General features: G+C 46.2%; 1 protein-coding gene across 4 annotated transcripts in view; it reads left to right on the forward strand.

Annotated features, from left to right (window-relative positions):
- The window catches only part of ACACB (acetyl-CoA carboxylase beta), a 162,621-nt gene that overhangs the window by 3,502 nt on the left and 135,669 nt on the right, over window positions 1-23,450 (forward strand). Inside the window, exons 1-2 of one of the 4 annotated variants that reach the window (XM_037996568.2) lie at window positions 103-190; window positions 18,480-19,141. In XM_037996568.2, coding sequence (XP_037852496.1) covers window positions 18,489-19,141 — 653 coding nt within the window. In that variant the 5' untranslated portion in view covers window positions 103-190; window positions 18,480-18,488. Of the gene's footprint in view, window positions 1-102; window positions 191-9,988; window positions 10,094-18,479; window positions 19,142-23,450 lie in introns of those variants that run through there. The other 3 variants (XM_037996570.2, XM_073021075.1, XM_073021076.1) reach the window with 3 other exon arrangements.

The following is a 23,450-nucleotide window of genomic DNA, read 5'->3' on the forward strand; positions in this document are numbered from 1 at the left end:
AAGGTTAAGTGCTCCAGGGATATTTTTAAACAGCAGGAGCTGGTCAATCTAAAAGTGACATTTGCAGTTCCCACAGTAAGCAGCTAGCAGGCTTAGATTCAGGCCCTCAGCAAACACGGAACCTGGAAAATGTAACCCTGAATGCACGGTTGGGAGGACATGGCAAGAGAAAAGCGGCAGGAAGAAAGTGGTAAGCCAGCTCACCCCTCCCCGGGGTCCCGGACCATTCTGCCAGTGGCCAGGTAAATTCGAACCTGTTGTATAGTGAGAGCAGACCCTGTACGAAGGGGTGCACGTGGGATCCCTGGGGAAAAATGACTCCTGTCATGTTTGAAGGAAGCTGATCAGATGACCTCGAAATGTAATGCAGATGAAAGAAAAGGGCCTTTCTTTGCTTCTATAAATGGTGGTGTGGATCCCTGGACATGCTTCCATATAAGTTCCACAACCTTTTATAAACAGTTCTATGTTGTTTGTTTTTTTGCCTCCAAAGCTACTGTCTTAAGAAATAATATTCTGTTTCTGTTTCCTCAAATGGTTTTTTTTTTTTTTTTTTTTTTTTTTTAAAGCAGACTAATGGGCCAGGCGTAGTGGCTCATGCCTGTAATCCCAGCACTTTGGGAGGCTGAGGCGGGCAGATCACCTGAGGTCAGGAGTTTAAGAGCAGCCTGACCAACATGGAGAAACCCCTTCTCTACTAAAAATACAAAAAATTAGCCGGGTGTGGTGGCACATGCCTGTAACCCCAGCTACTCAGGAGGCTGAGGTAGGAGAATCGCTTGAACCCTGTGGGCGGAGATTGTCGTGAGCCAAGATCACGCCATTGCACTCTAGCCTGGGCAACAAGAGCGAAACACCATCACACACACATACAAAAAATAATAAATAAAGTGGACTAAGGCCGGGCACGGTGGCTCACGCCACCCAGCACTTTGGGAGGCCGAGGTAGGCAGATCTCTTGAGGTCAGGAGTTGGAGACCAGCCTGGCCAACATGGCGAAACCCCATCTCTACTAAAAATATAAAAATTAGCCAGATGTGGTGGCGAGCGCCTGTAATCCCAGCTACTTGGGAGGCTGAGGCAGGAGAATTGCTTGAACCCAGGAGGTAGGGGTTGCAGTGAGCTAAAATCGCACCACCGCATTCCAGCCTGAGTGACAGAGCAAGACTCTGTCTCAAAAAAAAAAAAAAAAAAAAGAAGAAGAAAAAAACGAGACTAACAGTAAGGCGTTTGTAGTGGTCCTATATCCTATATTCCTAGGAAGACATGACTTTCTTTAAATGTTTAAAAAACGCATTGTAAAATAATATGCAAGTTAAAAAGTCATGCAGCACCGTGCAAAAGTCTCCTCGCTCTGTTGTTCCTTTCTAACCCTCCTCCTCCAGGTAGCCACTGTGCACATTTTGGTATACACCCTCTAGACCTTTTATTCTGTGCACTCACACTGTACACAACTATTTCCCTCATGTCTATTGTGATTACTTTTACTTTTTAATGTCAACGGGCATCCATATAGGTTGGGTGACCAACCATCCCAGTTTTCTCAGGACTGGGGAATTCCCGGGACACGGGACTTGCAATTTAAAAACTGAAAGTTGAGGATATCATTTTATAAATTGCATGATTCTGCTAACAGTGACGTGGAGTTCTTTACAAGATTTCTTTTTATGACTTCTCCAAGTTTTAAGTGGAAAGACCCAGCCAATCCTAATTCATGTGATTTAGAGATGAAAATATCTCCAATCTGTAACTTTCTTTCAGAAGCTCTTCAGAGTTTTATTTGCTCCTGCTCAGGTGTTGTGTAAACTTGCTCATACTTTCAATACCTTTAGGTCTGAGACAGAAATTCGAGTATTACATTACATGAGATACCCAATCTTCGTGGGGAAATAAACATTTTAATCTTTTGAAATCGAGGTTTCCTCAAAGTCTTATCCCAGTAGAAACTTTGGAATACCTTATTCTTTTTTTTTTTTTTTTGAGACAGAGTCTCGTCCTTTCACCCAGGCTGGAGTGCGGTGGTGCGATCTCGGCTCACTGCAACCTCTGCTTCCCAGGTTCAACCAATTCCTCAGTCTCAGTCTCCCAAGTAGCTGGGATTGCAGGGAAGCACTACCACGCCCAGCTAATTTTTTGTATTTTTAGTAGAGATGGGGTTTTGCCATGTTGGCCAGACTGGTCTGGAACTCCTGATCTCAGGTGATCTGCTCACCTTGCCTCCCAAAGTGCTGGGATTACGGGCATGAGCCACTGCACCCAGCCTGGAATACCTTGTTCTTATGCTTCCTCTGAATTTGTGATTCAGTGACTTCTTACTTTAAAGTAGAGTTCACCTGTACCCAGGGAAACCAGGAAACACAGTTAGAAATCTTGCATTTGATCCGAAAAATGCATGCACATTTCACATTCAATCCTAATAGATCTCTCTGTTTGCAATGATAATAGTAAATTTATTACCGTAGAGTAAGGTGATTTTCTAGGAAGATAGACCGTGTTCATTTATTCCAGGAATCCGGGGATCTTTGTATCAGAGAATCCAGGCTGGGCACAGCAGAGAAACCAAGGGATTGATTATTGGGTAGTTGGCATACCCCAGGTATTCATAATTATGGAATCTCACATAATTCTGAGGACAATCCTAGGAAGGAGGTTTTGTTTATTCCATTCCACAGGCCAGGAAACCAAGGTTCAGAGAATTTCCATGATGGGCTCAGGCCAATCAGATAACAAATGGCAAAGCCTCCACCCACGTCTGCTGTACTCCAGAAGTCCTGCTTTCCAGGCTCATACCTTAGCCACTCCGACCCATGCTGGTCCCCCAGAAAACAACTACACATAGAAAAGGTCCTTTCAGACCAGACACAGTGGCTCACGCCTATAATCCCAGCACTTTGGGAGGCTGAGGAGACAGATCACTTGAGGTGAGACAGGGTCTTCGGCCGGGCATGGTGACTCACATCTGTAATTCCAGCACTTTGGGAGGCCGAAGCAGGCAGATCACTTGAGGCCAGGAGTTTGAGACCAGCCTGGCCAACATGGAAAAAACCCATCTCTACAAAAAATACAAAAATTAGCCGAGCCTGGTGGCATGCACCTGTAATCCCAGCTACTCAGGAGGCTGAGGCAGGAAAATCTTTTGAACCTGCGAGGCAGAGGTTGCAGTGAGCGGAGATCGTGCAACTACACTCCAGCTTGGGTGACAGAGTGAGACTCTGTCTCAAAAAAAAAGAGACAGGGTCTTGCTCTGTTGCCCAGGCTGGAGTGCAGTGGCACGATCTCGGCTCACTGCAGCCTCTACTACCCTGGGCTCCCATCTCAGCCCCCAGAGTAACTGGAATTACAGGGACATGCCACCATGCCTGGCTAATTTTTTTTTTTTTTTTCAGGTAACAGGGTTTGCCATGTTGCTCGGGCTGGTCTTGAACTCTTGGGCTCAAGTGATCCTCCTGCCTTGGCCTCCCAAAGTGCTGGGATTACAGATGTGAGTCACTGTATCTGGCCGCCAGAGTATTTTCAAGCAATTCTCAGAGCCAGATATCACACTGTTTTCCCCATGATACATTAGCACACATCTCTAAAAGACATGAGGTTGGTTTTTTTTTTTTAAACCATTGCCATAATTATATCTATCTAATACAAGGAATGATAATTCCTTAATCTAGTACCTAGTTCATGCTGACTGTCCTCCAGGTGTCTCAAAGATGTCTTTGAATGGTTTTATTCAAATCAGGACCCACAGGGGTTCTCTTAAGTCTCTTCTCATCTGTAATAATCAGCGTCTCCCTTTATTAAATGCCAGTTACTTATTGAAACTGGGTCATTTGTCTCGTAGAATTTTCCATATTCTGGATTTGGCTGATTGCATCTTCCAAGTGTCATCTAACATGTTCTTCTGCACCTATAAATAAGTACTAAGGTCAAGAGGCTTGAATAAATTCAGGTGCAGATCCTTGGCAGGAGTATTTTGAAAGTGTTTTTCTGTGTTTTCTCTTGCATCATGTCAAGAACATAAAGTTCAGTTATTCTACTTTTAGTGATGTTGGTTCATTAGTGAGTTTAGGGTATCAGTCTGACCTCCATCGTAAAGTTCCCTATCACCCTCTTGCCAAATGACTTTACAAGCTGCTGCTGAGCAAAGCCCAGATTATTGTTTCATTACTGTAGTCATTTTCTACTTCCATCAGTCTTTCTGTGCTTATTAGCTCCTGTTGTTTTTCTTTGATGTTGTTTCTGGGGTTTTGTTTTGTTTGGTTTGGTTTTTGAGACAGGGTCTCTCTCTGTCACCCAGGCTAGAGTGCAGTGACACGATCTTGGCTCACTGCAACCTCAACTTTTCAGTTTCAAGCGATCCTCCTGCTTCAGCCTCTTGAGTAGCTGGGACCACAGGTGCTCGCCACCATGCCTGGCTAATTTTATGTATTTTCGATATAGATGAGGTTTCACTATGTTGCCCATGCTGGTCTCAAACCTGAGCTCAAGCGATCCTCCCACCTTAGCCTTCCAAAGAGCTGGGATTACAGGCATGAGCCACTGTGCCCAGCCCAACTCTCATTGTTCTATACTACACGACTTTCCTCAACCATTTGCTTACCCTGAAATACAGTCCCTGAAAGGCAGAGTACATGGTTGATTATGTCCTTTTTGGGGGGGCGGAGGGCGGTGGGTAAGTCTATTTTCAGAGTAATGAGTGGTCTAGCAGCCATGAAAAGTATCAGTGAGTTGTTTTTGTTTTGAGTGGTGTTACGACCTCATGGTTTTAAAAGATATTTTGATGTGTTTCAATCCACTGCAGTCATCATCCGTTTGCAGCCTCTTTTTGGCATGCCATGCCTCTGGAGGGTCCTTGTTTTCAGGCAGGAAGATATCTTAGCTCATCATGTACATTTCTGCCCCAGCCCTAGAATCAGCCATTTCTCCAAGGAGTCCTGGTTCCTTTCAGTGGGAAATGACTTCAGCAATTTCTGGAGGGATAATTCAAGTGATAGGCCTTTAGACAGCAGAGCATGTTTTCCACTGGAGGTGGAAAAATGGCTCCTCTTACTTTCCTTCAAGGCAGGGGCTGATCTGGAACCATTCAGGCCAGTTTTGCCTGAGATGGCAGATTCACCACATTAAGAATTTGATTTGAGCCAGGCATGTGGCTTATGCCTGTAATCCTAGCACTTTGGGAGGCAGAGGTGGGAAGAATGCTTAAGGACAGGAGTTCAAGACCAGCCTGGGCAACATAGAAAGACCCTGTCTCTACAAAATATAAAAAAAATTGGCTAGGTGTCGTGGTGTGCACCTGTAGTCTCAGCTATTTGGGAGGCTAAAACAGGAGGATTGCTTGGTCCCAGGAGTTCGAGGCTGCAGCGAGTTATGACTGTGCCACTGGACTCCAGCCTGGGTGACAGAGAGAGACCTTGTCTCTAGACACACACACACACACACACACACACACACACACACACACACACACAAAGAAGAAGAAGAAGAAAGGAAAAAGAGCACTTACAGTGTACCAGGCATTGCGGATGGGCATCTTTCTGGGTCTGTATTCTCAGAGGGCCCTGGGAGACTCAATCATTTGAGTAATTTCCTGGCTGAGGGAGAAGCTGAAATGTATAGACTTCTCTTAAATATGTTTTGCTCCCTGAAGTTGTTCCAAAATCAGAGGCCTTGAATGCTGTACACCCAAACTCAACTCTAGGATGGAGTGGTTTGGGATTCGGCACAAAACCAGAGATGTAGTAATCTTTTGCTTTCTCTAGCGGTACTGGCTGGGATTCACTGAAGACCCAGATGCTCTGACATGTTGTAAGTTTGAGAACTGCTGACCCTCTTTGGGTGTCTTTTTCAGACTCCGATTCCACCAATCCAATAGGGTAGCCTATTAAACAATTGAATCAATGACCCGGTCACCTCCACCTATGACAAATCTAGCTTTAGAGTCAGGTAGCCCAGCGTTGAATGCCATGTATACCTCCAAGCTGTGTGACTTCGAACAAGTCACTCCACCTCTCTGGACATTGGATTCTCATGTGTGAAATGGGATACGTGTAAACAAGATGCTTACAATGGAAGGCATTACTGGTATTATTAATTTTCAGAATAAAGCTCTTACTCAGGACTTCAAGACTAGCCTGGGCAACAAAGTGAGATCCCGTCTCACATGCCTGTAGTCCCAGCTACTCTGGAGGCTGAAGTGGGAGGATGGCTTGAGCCTGGGAGGCAGAGTTTGCAGTGAGCCGAGATCACGCCACTGCACTCCGGTCTGGGTGACAGATCCTGAACCTGCCTCAAAAAAAAAAAAAAAAAAAAAGAATAAAGCTGTTAGTATTTGCAGTCAGGGAGTGTCAGGGAGCAGACGCACTCCCTATATTCCTAGAGATGACAGTTACAATTGTTTTGCTGTGCCCGAACATTTGTTCCTCTGGGGTAAGGGAGCATGGTGTGTCACCAGTGCCATCAAGCACAGTTGCAGGGGAAGGTGAGGTTCTTGGATCACACCAGGGGGTGTGCCTTTTCAAGTCTTCCAGTTCGCAGGGAGGGTAGACCTCCCACCACTGCCAGCTAAAAGTTGTCACATATCTTCTTCAGATGCAAAAATCTTAAAGGATCATCCTTCGCAACACAACTGATATGCTAATCACAGCTCCTGCTTTAGGAACTTTGGCAGAGTCCCCAGGAGTAAATTCTGCTTGAGATGTCCTGGTCCCTTGGCAGCCTGGTGAGCTCCTATTCAACCTTCAAAGTCCCAGTGCAGATGTCCTTTACTTTTTGCTCTCCCTCACGTCTGTCTTCAACCTGGAAGGTGTCTTCTCTGAACTGCCTTCTAGCTTTGGCTTTTCTGAGATTCTAGCAATTAGATCTTTTTTTTTTTTTTCGTTTTGAGACAGAGTCTTGCTGTGTCACCCAGACTGCAGTGAAGTGGCACAATCTCAGCTCACTGCAAACTCTGCCTCCCGGGTTCAAGTGATTCTCCTGCCTCAGCACCCCTAGTAGCTGGGATTACAGCTGCCTGCCACCATACCTGGCGAATTTTTTTGGTCTTTTTTTCTCTTTTTTTTTTTTAGATGGAGTTTCACTCTTGTTGCCCAGGCTGGAGTGCAATGGAGCAATCTCGGCTCACTGCAACCTCCACCTCCTGGGTTTAAACGGTTCTCCTGCCTCAGCCTCCCAAGTAGCTGGGATTACAGGCGTCCACCAACATACCCAGCTAATTTTTTGTATTTTTAGTAGAGATGGGGTTTCACTATGGTGGCCAGGATGGTCTCAAACTCCCAAACTCAAGTGATCTGCCTGCCTCAGCCTCCCAAAGTGCTGGAGTTACAGGCATGAGCCACTGCACCCAGTCAGCAATTAGATTTTAATTTTTAAAGTTTTTCTTTATTTGGGCAGAACATACCTATCTCCCCCAAAGCCTTTCCAAGAAGAAGAACCCAAAATCTAGAGAAGTATTTTTGTTTTTTTAAAGCAGTAATAGATGGACTTTTTCCCCCCAATTTAATTAATTGTTTTCCAAGACAGGGGTCTCATTGTGTTACCCAGGCTGGTCCTGAACTCCCAGGCTCAAACAATCCTCCCACCTTGGCCTCCCAAAATGTTGAGATTACGGGCATGAGCCACTGTGCCTGGTCAACTTAATAAATTATCAATTGACAAATAAACATTGCTTATTTCTTTGTGGCATTTTAAGTTCCTTAAGAATGGACACAGGCTGGGCACAGTGGCTCAGGCATGTAATCCCAACACTTTGGGAGGCCAAAGTGGGAGGATCACTTGAAGCAAGCCTGGGTGACAAAGCAAGACCCTTTCTTATTAAAAAATAAAAAAGAATGGACATAGACAGATTTAAAAACAAGCCCACAACTCAAAAACAGAGCAGTGACCCTGACAGTCACTTAGGATGTTTCCTGGAGTTTGTGTACAGAAATTCTGCATGTAGAGCAGGAGAGTGTGAGAATTAGGAGCTTAGGCTCCAAAGTGAGGCCACGTGGGTCTTAAAAGTGTGGGCTTAGGGAATGACTGAGCCTCGGTTTCCTTGCCTATGAAAGGAGCAGGACCCTGCATGTAAAGCTGTTAGCACAGTGGCTTTCATAGGCCACATACATGCCAACAACACAGAAAAACACTCACCGTGACTTACTAGGAATCACTTCCTCTTTCCTGCAAAACTCCCCAACATTTCCTTTCTTCCCTTCTTCAACCCCTATGTGGACATTAAAAAAATAATCCTCTCCTGAAATAACCTAAAAAATGGTCTCCCTGGGCCCCCAAACATACCCAAAGTCCTTGGGAGCATCTTCATTGGATCAGGGAACAGATAGGATGTTAATTCAGCTTGGTCCATGCTGCTGAAAGCCCAGAGACTTCTCCTCTTTGGAAAAATGCCTGCCCCTGCAGGGCACCACCCCCACCACCCCACAAAGCAGTTCCAGGCTGCAGGTCTGGGAAGCTGTCCTTGATGATGGGATCTGCCTGTCCTGCCTGGGCTGGCCGATCCTTGGAGAGTGGCTCTGATACCTGACCAGGACAGACAGGTGCTGTGAACCAAATGTGAATCCTTTCTGTCCATGAGTGGAGGAAGCTGCTCACAGCAGAAGCTGCACTCACCATCCCCTGCCTGGTTCTTTCTGTTCGGTGCACCAGGAAGGGGAGGCTGTATTTGGTGTTGAGTGACTACATGAATCTTGGTTGGTTCCAACCGAGGCTGTGTATTTTGCCTCCTTTTCTAGATGAAGACACTGAGGTTCGGAGAGGGGAGGTGATTTGTTCAAGATCACACTGTCTATTGGTGGCAGAGTCCTGCAGCGGCGGCTCACGCTGCCTGAGGTGCTCCGAGGGCAGATGGTGAATGCTGATGACTCACATGTGTACAGCCCAACTGCACCCAGCACTGTACTCAGTGCCCCAGGGGGATGAACTCATTGAACTGTTAACAGCCCAGCAATGATGTAGGTACCATCCTTATCCCCATTTTGCGGATGAGGAGACTGATGATCAGCGAGGGCGTTTAACTTGCCCAAGGCTTCCCCAGCTTGTAAGTGGCAGAACCGACATGTGAACCCAGGTCAGTTTCCAGGGGACCAAACAAGGTGCCCGGTGACAGTTGACTTTGGCTGCCAATCATGCCTCAATATAGTGGACGCACTGGCCTGGAGCCGAGGGTCTTGGTTGGTCTCAGTCTTTGGCTCTGTATCTGATTGCACATGTGAACTCCTGGCCAGCGTTTGCACATCTACAAAACAAGCACACTGGACTTGATGATCCTTGTGCTTTCCCGCATTCAGCTCTAGGTTGCAGCAGGTGGTTTTTGAGAAACTCTGATCTGTGACACCCTGGACCTGCAGGCTGAGTGCGGGTGAAGGCATCTGCCAGTCAGCCTCTTACGCCCTGGCAACCACACTTGGCCTGTCCCCACCAGTTTAATTATCTCTGAATTTGCAAAAGGACATCGTGCCACTTGCTGGAGGGCCCTTGACCACCCCTCTTCGTCCCGATACTGTTGCTTCTCTTTCCTGCCTGGGCTGGCCTGTGCGTCCAGCTGGCCATTCGTGCCCAATATGGCCAAACACAAGTTGTGCTGAGTCTCACCCTCTCTTCTGGTCAGGCGTCTGACAGATGAACCCCTTGGAATATCTGTCGATGTTGTTTTCCCGTCTACCCAGGGCTGTTGTGATTACAGGAGTGTTTAAAGCCTATTCTGGAGATGGAAAGTTAGGCAAGAGGGCCATTGCATGAGCAGCAAAGTAGGGCTAAGTGCAGTAATGTGGCAAGTCGGAGGGAGGTGGACCTCGAGCCCACGAAGCCCCTGGGAGTGCAGATAGCCTCTTAACTACCTAAGCTTGAGGTCAGGAGAAGGCTGAGGGACGACCTTTGAAATGGCTTCAGTTTACGGGTGACAGGTAAAGGCACGCTGCACTGACAGCTTGGGTGAATGCTCACCCATGTCGGAGTGCTGGCCGGTCCAAGCCCCGCCCCCATGGCCTGATGCACGCCACCAGCCTCCTGCTGAAAGGTGACACTCTGCCAGCTGGGTTCCTTTAGTCACCCTGTGGGCGCCTGTCAGCCTTACTCAAGAATGGAGCTGGTGGCTGCATCCCCAGTGACGGTAAGTGGTAACAAGTGCTGGGGAGTTCATCTTGGTGGGAGGAAAGATCCAAGCATGGATGGGGATTGCTGGGTGCTGATATTCTGTCCCCTCTGTCCTTCAAAGACCTCGCGAGGCATGGGGATGTGTGTACTGTCGGGGGATCTGGAAAACAGACTCCTGACTCCTGTCCTTGCCCTGCCCTTACCTGGTGACTGGCCAGCACTTACCGGGACTGAGCGGTTTCTTGCGTTCATTGTGGTGAAGGCGACGATCGCTCTTTCACCAGGCAGCTGTTGCTTGGGTTAGGTTTGCAAGACATAAAAATAGCTTTGTCTGGCATTTGGTTTTCAGGTCAGCTGGGCTATTTCAGCGAAGGGCAGCAGCCTGTCACGACAGCGTCCACAGAGTTTCACTAGAAGGGCTCCTCTGGCCTTTCCTGCTCATGGAATCAAACTGCACCATCAGTGCTCATTCTTCACCACGGCCCCCCGATCTGGCACCGTTAGTTTACATGTCAATCTGCGGCTGTGTCTTAAAGGTACACAGCCAGGTGTCTGTCTGCTTTTAGGATCATATCTACACACTCCTTGTACCACTTGGTACACAGCCAGGTGTCTGTCTGCTTTTAGGATCATATCTACACACTTCTTGTACCACCTGCTGCCTTATGGAATTTACTTACCTTCATTGTGGTGGTGGGACAGTGGAAAAGGTACAAACAAGGGAAAGTTACTGATCCACAGTTTACCAGACTGTAAAATGGAAGTCAAACAATGACAATGGCAATAATAATGTCCATTGGGTTGTTCCTTTGTTTTCTTGAGATGGAGTCTCACTCTGTCACCCAGGCTGGAGTGCAGTGGTGTGATCTAAGCTCACTGCAATCTCTGCCTCCTGGGTTCAAGTGATTCTCCTGCCTCAGCCTCCCAAGTAGCTGGGATTACGGCGTGCACCACCATGCCCAGCTAATTTTTGTATTTTTAGTAGAACGAGGTTTCACCTTGTTGGCCAGGCTGGTCTCAAACTTCTGACCTCAGGTGATCCACCTGCCTCAGCCTCCCAAAGTGCTGGGAATACAGGTGTGAGCCATCACACCCGGCCCCATGGGGGTGTTTTGAAGATTGGAGGGAGGTGGTGGTAAGGGTCTTGGGAGCTTGAAGACACTCCACAAATTTGATGGCTTATGTGTGTGGTTGCTATATAGGTACAGATATTATTCAGAGAGCAACAGTGAGGTGAATGGGGTGAGAATTCGTATCCCCATTTTATAAATGAGGAAACTGAGGCTCAGAGAGTCTCTTCGGTAGCTTTCTCAAACAGTTCCCCAATTCATCTCTGTGTATTCACTTGGGAAAAGTTCTTGTGTGGGGTGATCTTTGGGTCCCACGTCATTACTCTGCAAAGAAAAAGGAAAGGCTTTAAGGTTGTTCATGTAGGTAACCCTGGCAAGGAAGGTTTGGGCTATTAGATCCAATGGAATACCAGATTGTAAAGGATTTGCAGAGGGAGAGAAGGGCTGAACTGGGGAGGAGAGCTGGCCACTGCATTCATCAGAGCCTCTGCTGTACAGCTTGCAGTTTCACCTGCCATCCCTCTATCACGTGCATGCGTGTGTCTAACCATCTTGCCCATCGACTCATCCACTCACCTTCTCTCCCCACGCACCACCTACTCATCCTTCTGTCTGTAGTTAATCAGCCATCCATTTGTCCAGCCAGCCAGGATTTTCTAAGCAAGTTCCCGAAGAACTTACATCATGCAAAACTTGCGTAATTTGATTGGCTTTTCAACAGGAATCAATGCAAATAATATATTCTCACGCCTCATAATTCACAAGTGTTGTAGCACATTTTTGTCTTGATGCTGCACATCTCTCTCTTTCTCTCTCTCTCTCTCTCTCTCTCTCTCTCGTTGCCCAGGCTGGAGTGCAGTGGGGTGATCTTGGCTCATTGCAACCTCCCCCTCCTGAGCTCAAGCAATTCTCCTGCCTCAGCCTCCTGAGTACCTGGGACTACAGGCACACACCACTGCCCATGGCTAATTTTTATGTTTTTTGTAGAGATGGGGTTTCGCCATGTTACCCAAGCTGGTTGCAAACTCCTGAGCTCAAGAGATCTGCCCGCCTTGGCCTCTGAAAATGCTGGGGTTACAGGCATGAGCCACTGTGCCTGGCCTTGATGCTGCACTTTTCTAAGCAATAATTTAAGTATTTTTTAACTGGGGTAGAGGGATGCCCACCCTATCTATTTTATGTACCTGCTGTTTCTTATATCTCACAATTTCAAATGTGCACATTTAAAATTTGCCTAAGATTGGTCATATTTGTATGAGTTGTTCTCCTCAGCCCTCTCTTTCAAAACTGTCATGGAGATACCTGGCTCATTCTCTTGGCGCTCCTGAATGCAGTTTCAGAAATGAGAACTTTAAAAATCAAAATTCCAGCTTGGTTCAAGACATTGGTTGGTGCTCAATGTGTGTGCATATATATATATATATATATATATATATTTTTTTTTTTCATTTTTTCAGCACACAGTTTTTTTCATTTGTTTTGTTTTGTTTTGTTTGAGACAGGATCTCACTTGGTTGCCCAGGCTGGAGTGCAGTGGTGCAATCATGGCTCACTGTAGTCTTGATGTCCCAGGCTCAAGTGAGCCTCCGGCCTTGGCCTCCCAAAGTGCTGGGATTACAGACGTAGCCATCACCCCCAGCTTGCACACAGTTTTTGAGCTCTTGCTCTGTGCCAAGCACCAAGCTGGGTACAAGGATCCAAAATGAATGACACTTGGTCCATGTCCCCAAGGACCACCCAGTCGGTCAGGGAGAACAGACAACCAAACAAGCCATTTCCATGCCATGTTGTCTATGTCACCATGATGGAAGTCTGTACCCACAGGCAAACTGCTAGGCCAGGATGGGCTGGGCAGAGAGCCCCAAGGGAGTGGACTACTGACTTTCTAAAGCATTTGGCCACTGTGGCCAGCAGAGGGCGTAAGAGGGAGTGGCCACTCAGCAGGGGTCAGGTTTAGAGGGGCCCCGTATGCCCTCCTTTCCTGGGGAGGATGTAGGATTTAATCTCTTGGGCCTCTGGGGAAGCCAGGACAGCTTTTGCAACATTTTTGGCAATGTTCTCTGCCAGTTGTTAATTTCAAAATTTTTCCTGAGGGCATGTGTGAGCCAGCTGTTTCAGGACTCGGACCTTTCTTGCAGACAATTTTAAAGATTTTCTTGAGAATTCACTATGTGTAAGAGAAATAGTAATAGCATGAAATAGACTTTGTCTCCAGAGGTTCCCAGCTCACCATTCAGAGGCAAAAGGAGACGGGAAGGCAGGGACTAGGCAGAGGGGTTGAGACCAGAGATTCACAACCAAAGGACAGTTTTGCCTCCCATGGGACATTTGTCAATGTCTGGAGATGTTTTGGTTGTCCCAGCTGATGGAGGTAGATGCTACTGGCATCCAACAGGCAGAGGTCAAGTGTGTTGCTCTACATAGTATAATGCACAGGACAGCCCCCACCACAAAGAATTTTCCAGCCCTAAATGTCAGTAGTGCCATGGTTGAGAAATCCTGGGTTAAGAACAAGGCTTGGGCATCAGAAAGATAGCCATAGTACTGCTATGTATTTGTTTGAGTTGTTGTTTTTAATTCTTTTGGGATATACCTTGGAGTGAGATTGCTGGATCATATGATAATTCTATGTTCAACTTTTTAAGGTACCACCAAACTCTTTTCCACAACAGCTCCACCATTTTAAATTCCTACTGGCAATGGTTAAGAGTTCCAACTTCTGTACCTCTTCACCAACACTTGTTATTCTCTTTGTCTCTCTCTTTTGGGTTATAGCCATCCTAGTGCATGTGAAGTGCTATCTCACTGTGATTATATGATTTGCATTTTCCTGACACCTAAGCATGTTGAATATCTTTTCATCTATTTATTGACCATTGTGTATCTTCATGGAGCAATGTCTATCCAAGTCCTCTGTCCACTTAAAAATTGGGTTGTTTGTCTTTTTGTTGTTGAGTTTTAGGAGTTCTTTATATATTCTGGACCACTAGACTCTTATTAGATGTATGGTTTGCAAATGCTCCTCCCATTCAGTAGGTTATCTTTTCACTTTCTTGATAGCATCCTATGATTCACGAAAGTTTTTAATCTTGATGAAGTCCAATTTACCTATTTTTTCTTATGTTGCTCATACTTGTGGTGTCATATCTAAGAATTGATTGCCAAATCCAAAGTCATGAAGATTTACTCCTATGTTTTCTTCTAAGAGGTTTATGGTTTTAGCTTTTATATTTAGGTCTTCAATCCATTTTGAGTTAATGATTTTATGTGGTATGAAGTAGGGGTCTAACTTTATTCTTGTGCGTGTGGAAATCCAGTTGTCCCAGCACCATGTGTTGAAGAGATGATTCTTTCTCCATTGGATGGTCTTGATATCCATGTCAAAAATAGATTGACTATAGATGTATAGGTTTCTATTCCATTGGTCTGTCTATCTTATGCTAAATATCATGCTGTTTTGTTTACTGTAGCTTTGTAGTAAGTTTTCAAATTGGGAAATGTGAATCCTCAAACTTATTTTTTAAGATTGTTTTGGCTGATTGAGGCCTCTTGAAATTCCATATGAATCTGTATATTCCATTGGATAATATGGACATCTTAACAATAAGTCTTCCAATCTATGAGCAAGGTATGTCTTTCCATTTATTTAATTCTTCTTTAATTTCTTTTAGTAATGTTTTGTAGTTTTCACTGTACAGGTCTTTCACTTCTTTGGTTAAATTTATTTCTAGGTAGGAAACAGTGTGATAGGCAATAATAGAAAAAGGAAAAATTGAAATTAAACATATTTATTTCTAGATGTTTTATTCTTTTGAATGCTATTATAAATGGAATTGTTTTCCTAATTTCCTTTTCAGATTATTTACCACTGGTATATAGAAACACAACTATTTTTGTGTATTTACCTTGTATCCTGCAACTTTGCTTAATTATTTTTATTACTTCTACAATACCAAGGTTTTCTGTGTGTGTATTATCTGGCATTTTCTACATATAGGACCATGTAATCTGTGAATAGAGGTGGCTTTACTTCTTCCTTCCTAATTTGGATGTCTTTTTATTGCCTAATTGCTTTGTCTAGAACTTACAGTACGGTGTTGAATAGCACTGGTGAAAGTGGGCATCCTTGTCTTATTCCTGGGTAAAGCTATCAGTCCTTCCCCATTGAGTATGATGTTAGCTGTGGATTTTTCATAAACGTACTTTATTATATTGCAGTTCCTTTCTGTTCCTAATTTTCTGAATGTTGTTATCATGAAAGAGTGTTGCATTTTGTCAAATGCTTTTCCTGCATCATTTGGGATGATCATGTGGTTTTTTTCTTTGTTCTATTAATGTGGCATGTTACATTGACATTGAGCCACCCTTGACTGACTTTTCTTAAAAAAAAAAAAAAAAAAAGAAGATCTTGAAAGGAGAAAACCTTTCTGACCCCGTGTACTACCTAGAAAATAGCCTTGGCAACATATCAGTAAATTCTGCTGCTGAAAGTGTGCAAGAAGTACTTGGATTGTTTAGTTCTGGGAAATATTGAGAACTTTTCCACTTCCCTTAAAAACATTGTGTTGAAATTTAAAAAGACAAAGCTTTATGGCTGGGCGCAGTGTCTCATGCCTGTAATCCTAGCACTTTGGGAGGCAGAGGAGGGCGGATCATTTGAGGTCAGGAGTTCGACACCAGCCGAGCCAACATGGTGAAACCCCATCTCTACAGAAAATACAAAAATTAGCCTGGCATGGTCATGGGCACCTGTAATCCAAGCTACTAGGGAGGCTGAGGCTCAAGAATCTCTTGAACCCAGGAGGCAGAGGTTGCAGTGGGCCGAGATTACGCCACTGCACTCCCACCTGGGCGACAGAGTAAGATTCTGACTAAAAAAAAAAAAAGTTTTTTAGATACCAAATTGACCTGCTGAGCTTTGTGGTCCTGCTTTTGTAATGCTTCTCGTATATAATTGTGGCAAAATTGGTTCAGATATTTCAACACATAGACAGAGGTCCCATTAAAAAATTTTTTTTGAAATAGGGTCTCACTCTGTGTCCAGGCTGGAGTGCAGTGGTGGCATCTTGGCTCACTTCAACCTCCGCCTCCCAGGCTTTTCTTTTCTTTTTGAGACAAAGTCTCACTCTGTTGCCCGGGCTGGAGTGCAGCTGCATGATCTCGGCTCACTGTAACCTCCGCCTCCCAGGTTCAAGTGATTTTCATGCCTCAGACTCCCGAGTAGCTGGAATTACAGGCACCCACCACCATGCCCAGCTAATTTTTGTATTTTTAGTAGAGACAGGGTTTCACCATGTTGGCCAGGCTGGTCTCAAACTGCCAACCTCAGGTGATCTGCCTGTCTCAGCCTCCCAAAGTGCTGGGATTACAGGTATGAGCCACTGCGCTGGGCTCATTTTTAAAACAAGATTTCCTTCGAATAACAATGATCTATTCGTTAGTAGGGCAGAGTTAGGGTGACAGAAAGCGGTGTGGGTTAGAGATTGGAATACCTGGGTTCATTCTTTCAACACACACTTGTAAGCCCTCACTGCATACCAGGCAATGGTCTAGACCCTGGAACCGAAAGCACTCCTGAGGCTTGTTGGGCTTCTATGCTAGTTGTGAGCATACCCCACGGTGCGGATGATGGTGCCCTTCCTCCCTCCAGGGCCATGATGATGACTGACTATATGATAATAATACTAGAATGATGATGATGATGACAGAAGCAACAATTCCCTTTCATTTATAAAGTGGAATATAATTAAGAGCCTTTAAAAAAAAAATAACAGCTTTGGCTGGGCGCAGTGGGTCACGTCTGTAATCCTAGCACTTTAGGAAGCCAAGGACCACTTGAGGTCAGGAGTTAGAGAGCAGCCTGGTCAACATGGTGAAATTCTGTCTCTACAAAAATACAAAAATTAGCCAGGCATGGTGGTGCATGCCTGTAGCCCAAGCTACTCAGGAGGCTGAGGCAGGAGAATTGCTTGAACCCAGGAGGCAGAGATTGCAGCGAGCAGAGATTGCAGCACTGCACTCCAGCCTGGGCAGCAAAGCGAGACTCCATCTCAAAACAAAAACACAAAAAAGCCCAGCTGTTTTGAGAAATAAGTCACATGGCATACAATCCACTCATGTAAAGGACAAGTCAATGTTTTTTAACTATATTCATGGAGTTGTACAACCATCACCTCAATCTGCTTTAGAACATTTTCCTCATCTCAGACACCCTACACCCTGTAGCTATCACTCCCATCCCACTAGGTCCTGGCAACCACTAATCTGTTTTCTGTCTCTCAAGATTGGCCTGTTCTGCACACTTCATATACTTGGAATCTTATAACATGTGACCTTTAGTGATTGGCTTCTTTAACTTAGCAGTTTTTAAGGCTGGAGTGCAGTGGCATGATCTCGGCTCACTGCAACCTCTGCCTCCCAGGTTCAAGCGATTCTCCTGCCTCAGCCTCCTGAGTAGCTGGGACTACAGGCGCCCGCCACCATGCCTGGCTAATTTTTTGTATTTTTAGTAGACAGGGTTTCACTGTCTTAGCCAGGATGGTCTCGATCTCCTGACCTCATGATCCACCCGCCTCGGCCTCCCAAAGTGCTGGGATTACAGGCGTGAGCTACCGTGCCTGGTCTTTTTTTTTTTTTGACAGACTGGAGTGTAGTGGTATGATCTCGGCTCACTACAACCTCTACTTCCCGAGTTCAAGTGATTCTCATGCCTCAGCCTCCCGAATAGCTGCGATTACGCCACCAAGCCTGGCTAATTTTTGTATTTTTAGTAGAGATGGGGTTTCGCTATGTTGCTCAGGCTGGTCTTGAACTCCTGGCCTCAAGCAATCCACCCACCCCAGCCTCCCAAAGTGCTGGAATTACAGGCCTGAGCCACTGCGCCCAGCCAGCCTTCTTTTTATGGCTGAAGAATGTCCCATGGTTTGGATCCACCTGTTTATCCATAGATCGATCGATTCTGTTTCTACAATCATCAGTTAATGAATATTTGGGCTGTTTTCACATTTCTACATTATGAATAATGCCTCCAGAATGAAGTCCCTTAACGTACACTATTACCTCATTTAGTTCTCACTCGCATAAACGTTTATGATGTACATTGAGCAAGCGTTGCTATACCTAAATTAGAGGCAGGAAACTAAGATCCAGAGGGGTGAAGGAATATGTCCAAGCATGTTTCAGGCAGAGCAGGGAGGGGAACCCCATCTCTCCCCCGGTCCTGTGTTTCTGGAATACACAGCACCCCAACAGCCTCCCGCCCCACTAGCTTCTTTAGGAGAGAAATCATTTGATTATGTAATTCCTAAAGTGTCTCTCCTTTTCTCCTTACAGATTTTCTGAATGGTCTTGCTTCTTTGTCTATCTTGTCTGATTTTCTCCTGTCTGACCTTTTCCTGGTTAAAAATCTGGGGGAAAATGACGGACTCCAAGCCGATCACCAAGAGTACATCAGAAGCAAACTTCATCCTGAGCCAGGAGCCCTTTCCAGCCTCTGACAACTCAGGGGAGACACCGCAGAGAAATGGGGAGGACCACTCTCTGCCCAAGACTCCCAGTCAGGCCGAGCCAGCCTCCCACAAAGGCCCCAAAGATGCTGGTCGGCGGAGAAACTCCCTGCCACCCTCCCACCAGAAGCCCCCAAGAAACCCCCTTTCTTCCAGTGACGCAACACCCTCCCCAGAGCTCCAAGCCAACGGGACCGGGACACAAAGTCTGGAGGCCCCAGATACCAATGGCCTGTCTTCCTCAGCCAGGCCCCAGGGCCAGCAAGCTGGCTCCCCCTCCAAAGAAGACAGGAAGCAGGCAAACATCAAGAGGCAGCTGATGACCAACTTCATCCTGGGCTCTTTTGATGACTACTCCTCCGACGAGGACTCTGTTGCTGGCTCATCTCGTGAGTCTACCAGGAAGGGCAGCCGGGCCAGCTTGGGGTCCCTGTCCCTGGAGGCTGCTCTGACCGCAGGTGAAGCTGAGACCCGTGTCCCCACTATGAGGTAACGTGTCTTTTCTCCTTATAACCGAGGACTGCAGAGTTCAGATGGGGTCCACACCCTTCCCAATCTGTGCCCACCTTGGTCAAGCATTTGCTGATGCCAACACTTCAAGGGTGGCTATGCACAAAAGGAGAAGACACGAGCCTTCTCAGAAGCTTCCTTCTTTCCTTCCTTCCTTCCTTCCTTCCTTCCTTCCTTCCTTCCTTCCTTCCTTCCTTCCTTCCTTATCTCCCTCCCTCCCTCCCTCCCTCCCTCCCTTCCTCCCTTCCTTCCTTTCTCCCTTCCTTCCTTCCCTCCTTCCCTCCCTCCCTCCCTCCCTCCTTTCAAAATCATTCCTTGAGGTTGGGCGCAGTGGCTCATGCCTGTAATCCCAGCACTTTGGGAGGCCGAGGCAGGTGGATCACTTGAGGTCAGGAGTTCAAGACCAGCCTGGCCAACATGGTGAAACCCTGTTTCTACTAAAAATACAAAAATTCACCAGGCATGCTGGCGTGTGCCTGTAATCTCAGCTACTTTGGAGGCCAAAGCAGGAGAATTGCTTGAACCCAGGAGGCGGAGGTTGCAGTGAGCTGAGATGGCATCACTGCACTCCAGCCTGTCTGACAGGGCGAGACCTTGTCTCAAAAAAGAAAAAAAGGAAAGAAATAATTCCTCGTGCATCTACTGCGTGCACAGGGCTCGATGCCATGAAACTGACTTTCTAGAAGACCTCAGCCTTGTTGGGGAAGATGACCTTGTGTGTAGTTATAATTTAAGATCAATGAGCCACGGCTGGCAAGAGCCACAAGTGAGGATGGTAGTCTAGAGGGAGGGGCAGTTCTCTCTGCCTCCTAAAGAGACATTGATTCATTCTTTTTTTTTCTTTTCTTTTTTTTTTTTTTTGAGACAGGGTCTTACTCTGTCACTCTGTTAGCTGAGTGTACTGGTAGGATCATAGTTCACTGCAACCTCAAACTCCTGGGCTCAAGCAATCCTCCCACCTGAGTGCACTCCTGGGCAGCTGGGACTACAGGTGTGCACCACCACACCTAGCTAATTTTTAAGTAGAAATGGGAATCTCACCATATTGCCTGGGCTGGTCTCCAACCCCTGGACTCAAGCAATCCTCCTGCCTCGGTCTCCCAAAGTGCTGGGATTACAGGCATGAGCCACCACACCCAGCCCATTCATTCATTCATTCATTCATTCAGCAGGTAACTGACAACTGAAAAACCATCCTTCCCCCAGTGATGCCTGAAAAGCAGAGACTCAAACACTCTGAAGGTCTCCATCAATTTGATTGTTGGAAATGAATGCCTGTAGGTTCATGCCAGGTGGGACTATCCCAGTGGCTGCAGTCAGTGGCTTTGTTGTTGATGTTGTTGTTATCTACCTTCTCCTCTGCCACCCCCAAATTACAAATGGAATACAGCACTTCCAGGTAGAAAATTTGGGAAATGCAGGAGAACAGAGAGAAGAAAAGAGCCACCAACCAAAACTTCACCAGCCAGAGGGAAACCTCTGTTCTCATTGTCTTATTTCTTCCTTCCAGTGTGTTTTGTTCCTCTGGAGTGAAGTTTTATTGGCTATTCTTTTAAGCATCTCCTGTACTGTCTCCTCCCAAATCAGAAAAATCTAGAGGTGGTCTTACATACGTGTCCATGTAGGCAGTGAGCTTGATTTTAACCCTGGTGGCTAGAAGTAGAAGACAGAGAAAAAGGAAGAGGAAAGTATTCCATATACTGACACTTTTCAGAGGGAGTGTTTGAGTTTCTAGAAGGGTTAAGGGAAGAGAAAGTCTCAGAATCTAGTACGAAGAGCACAGCCTGTGGCGTCAGCTGGAGTGGGGTGCAACCTTTGGCTCTGCCACCCCCTACTATGTGACCTTGGGCATGACCCTTCACCTCTCCAGGCCTCCGTACCTCTGTAAAATGTGGAAGGGATTAAATGGGATAATGTGGAAGCGATTAAATGGGATAATGTAGGCAGGCATGGTGGCTCACACCTGTAATTCCAGCACCTTGGGAGGATGAAGCAGGAGGATCGCTTGAGGCCAGGAGTTCAAGACCAGCCTGGGCAACATAGTGAGACCCCATCTCTATTAAAAAAAAAAATTCAGAATTTGCCACACATCATGGTGCATACTTATAGTTCCAGCTACTTGAGAGGCTGAAGTGGGAGAGTCACTTGAGCCCTGAAGTTTGCAGTTATAGTGAGCTATGATTGTACCACTGCACTCCAGCCTGGGCAACAGAGCAAGACCCTGTCTCAAAACAAAAAAACAAAGAAGAATGTATCAAACCAACAAACTTATAACATGATTATTATTATTACTATTTTCTGAGTCTTGGATGCCAAAATCGTTGTGAAGATTAAATGAACTAATATTTCTCAGGTATTTGGAAAGAGAATAAAGCATCCATATTTGGTAGTTTATAAATAGAAAGGGGGGCAAGTCCCCAACCTTTCCACCCACTGTCTTTCTGCCACCATTTTGAGGGGTCTTTACTGGTTTGAGCTGAAACCATGGCTTTTCTGAGCTGGTACATTTATAAAGGGGAAAGATCCCTCTCTCTCTGTCTCTCTCTCTCTCTCTCTCTCTTTCTTCTTTTTTTTTTAAACAGAGCCTCACTCTGTCGCCCAGGTTGGAGTAAAGTGGCGTGATCTTGGCTCACAGCAACCTCTGCCTCCCGGGTTCAAGCAATTCTGCTTCAGCCTCCCAAGTAGCTGGGATTACAGGCACCTGCCACCACGCCTGGCTAATTTTTGTATTTTTAGTAGAGACAGGCTTTCACCATGTTGGCCAGTCTGGTCTTGAACTCCTGACCTCAAGTGATCCACCCGCCTTGGCCTCCCAAAGTGCTGGGATTACAGGCGTAAGCCACTGTGTCTAGCCTACTTAACTATCTTTCATAGGGAAAACGAAACCAAAATGTTGAGTGAATTTCCTGCCCTCATGTCTTCATGGCATAGAAACCTAGCATTGGAGATAAATCTTTTATCCTTACTTTGTCCCAGCAAACAGCTGGCAGGAGGGACAGAGGGATGTTGGAGAGGCAGTGAATGTGGAACTGAATGACACTGTACGATTGTGGGCGATTCAAAGGGCTATGATACGGTGCGGGGAGGAGCGACGTGCTGCATGAACTTGGGTGAGTCCCTTCCCCTCTCTGAGCCTCCAATTTCTCATCTTTAGAATGAGGCGGCCTGGTGGCTCACACCTGTAATTCCAGCACTTTGGATGGCTGAGGTAGGTGGATCACTTGAGCTCAGGAGTTCAAGAACAGCTTGGGCAACATGGCAAAACCCCATTTCTACAAAAAAAATATAAAAATTAGCCAGTTGTGATGGTGTGCACCTATAGTCCCAGCTACTAGGGAGGCTGAGGTGGGAGAATCACTTAAGCCGAGGAGGCAGAGGTTGCAGTGAGCCAAGACTGCGCCACTGCACTCCAGCCTTGGTGACAGAGATAGACCCTATCTCAAAAAAAAAAAAAAAATTAAAAATTAAAAAAAATGAATGAGGAGGCTGTACCAGGCTCCTGAGGTGTGACCTGTGGCCTTAAAGCTCACTGACTTACAGTTAGTTCTTTTGTCCCCAGTCTGTGAGCATTTTCAGAGTTGAGAATTGAGAATTTTAGCACCCAGGGGCAATGTGGGTGGTTCTGCTGGCACCTCCTGAGACACTGGCATTTCCTCGAGGAACATTCCCAGCCCCAGAATCAGGGGCCTCTGACAGAGGAGACCCACGTGTGTTTGTTGTTTCTAATGAACTGTAGTGAGAATCCCACATGAAAGAATCTTCAGGGAGTCAAGCCTTAGACATGTGTGCTGCTGCCTGCTGCCTCTGCTGTTTGGCTGGATGAAAAAATTATGTCAAAACCTGGGTGTTCCAGCCTGTTGGAGACAACACATATCAAAATGAGGCTGAGGCCCGGCATGGTGACTCACGCATTTGGGAAGACTGAGGTGGGAGGATCCCTTGAGCCCAGAAGTTTGAGAGCAGCCTGGGCAACATAATGAGACCCTGTCTCTACAAAAATAAAAATAAAAATTAAAATTAAAATGAGGCCACGTGAGGTGGCTCATGCCTGTAATCCTAGCACTTTGGGAGGCTGAGGTGGGTGGATTACCTGAGCTCAGGAGTTTGAGACCAGCCTGGGCAACATGGTGAAACCCCATTTCTATTAAACTACAAAAAATTAGCCAGGCATGGTGGTGCACGCCTGTACTCCCAGCTACTCAGGAGGCTGAGGTGGGAGAATTGTCTGAACTCAGGAGGCGGAGGTTGCAGTGAGCTGAGATCACGCCACTGCACTCCAGCTTGGGCA

The sequence above is a fragment of the Chlorocebus sabaeus genome, chromosome 11, assembly GCF_047675955.1.
Source record: "Chlorocebus sabaeus isolate Y175 chromosome 11, mChlSab1.0.hap1, whole genome shotgun sequence".
Classification (NCBI taxonomy): domain Eukaryota; kingdom Metazoa; phylum Chordata; class Mammalia; order Primates; family Cercopithecidae; genus Chlorocebus; species Chlorocebus sabaeus.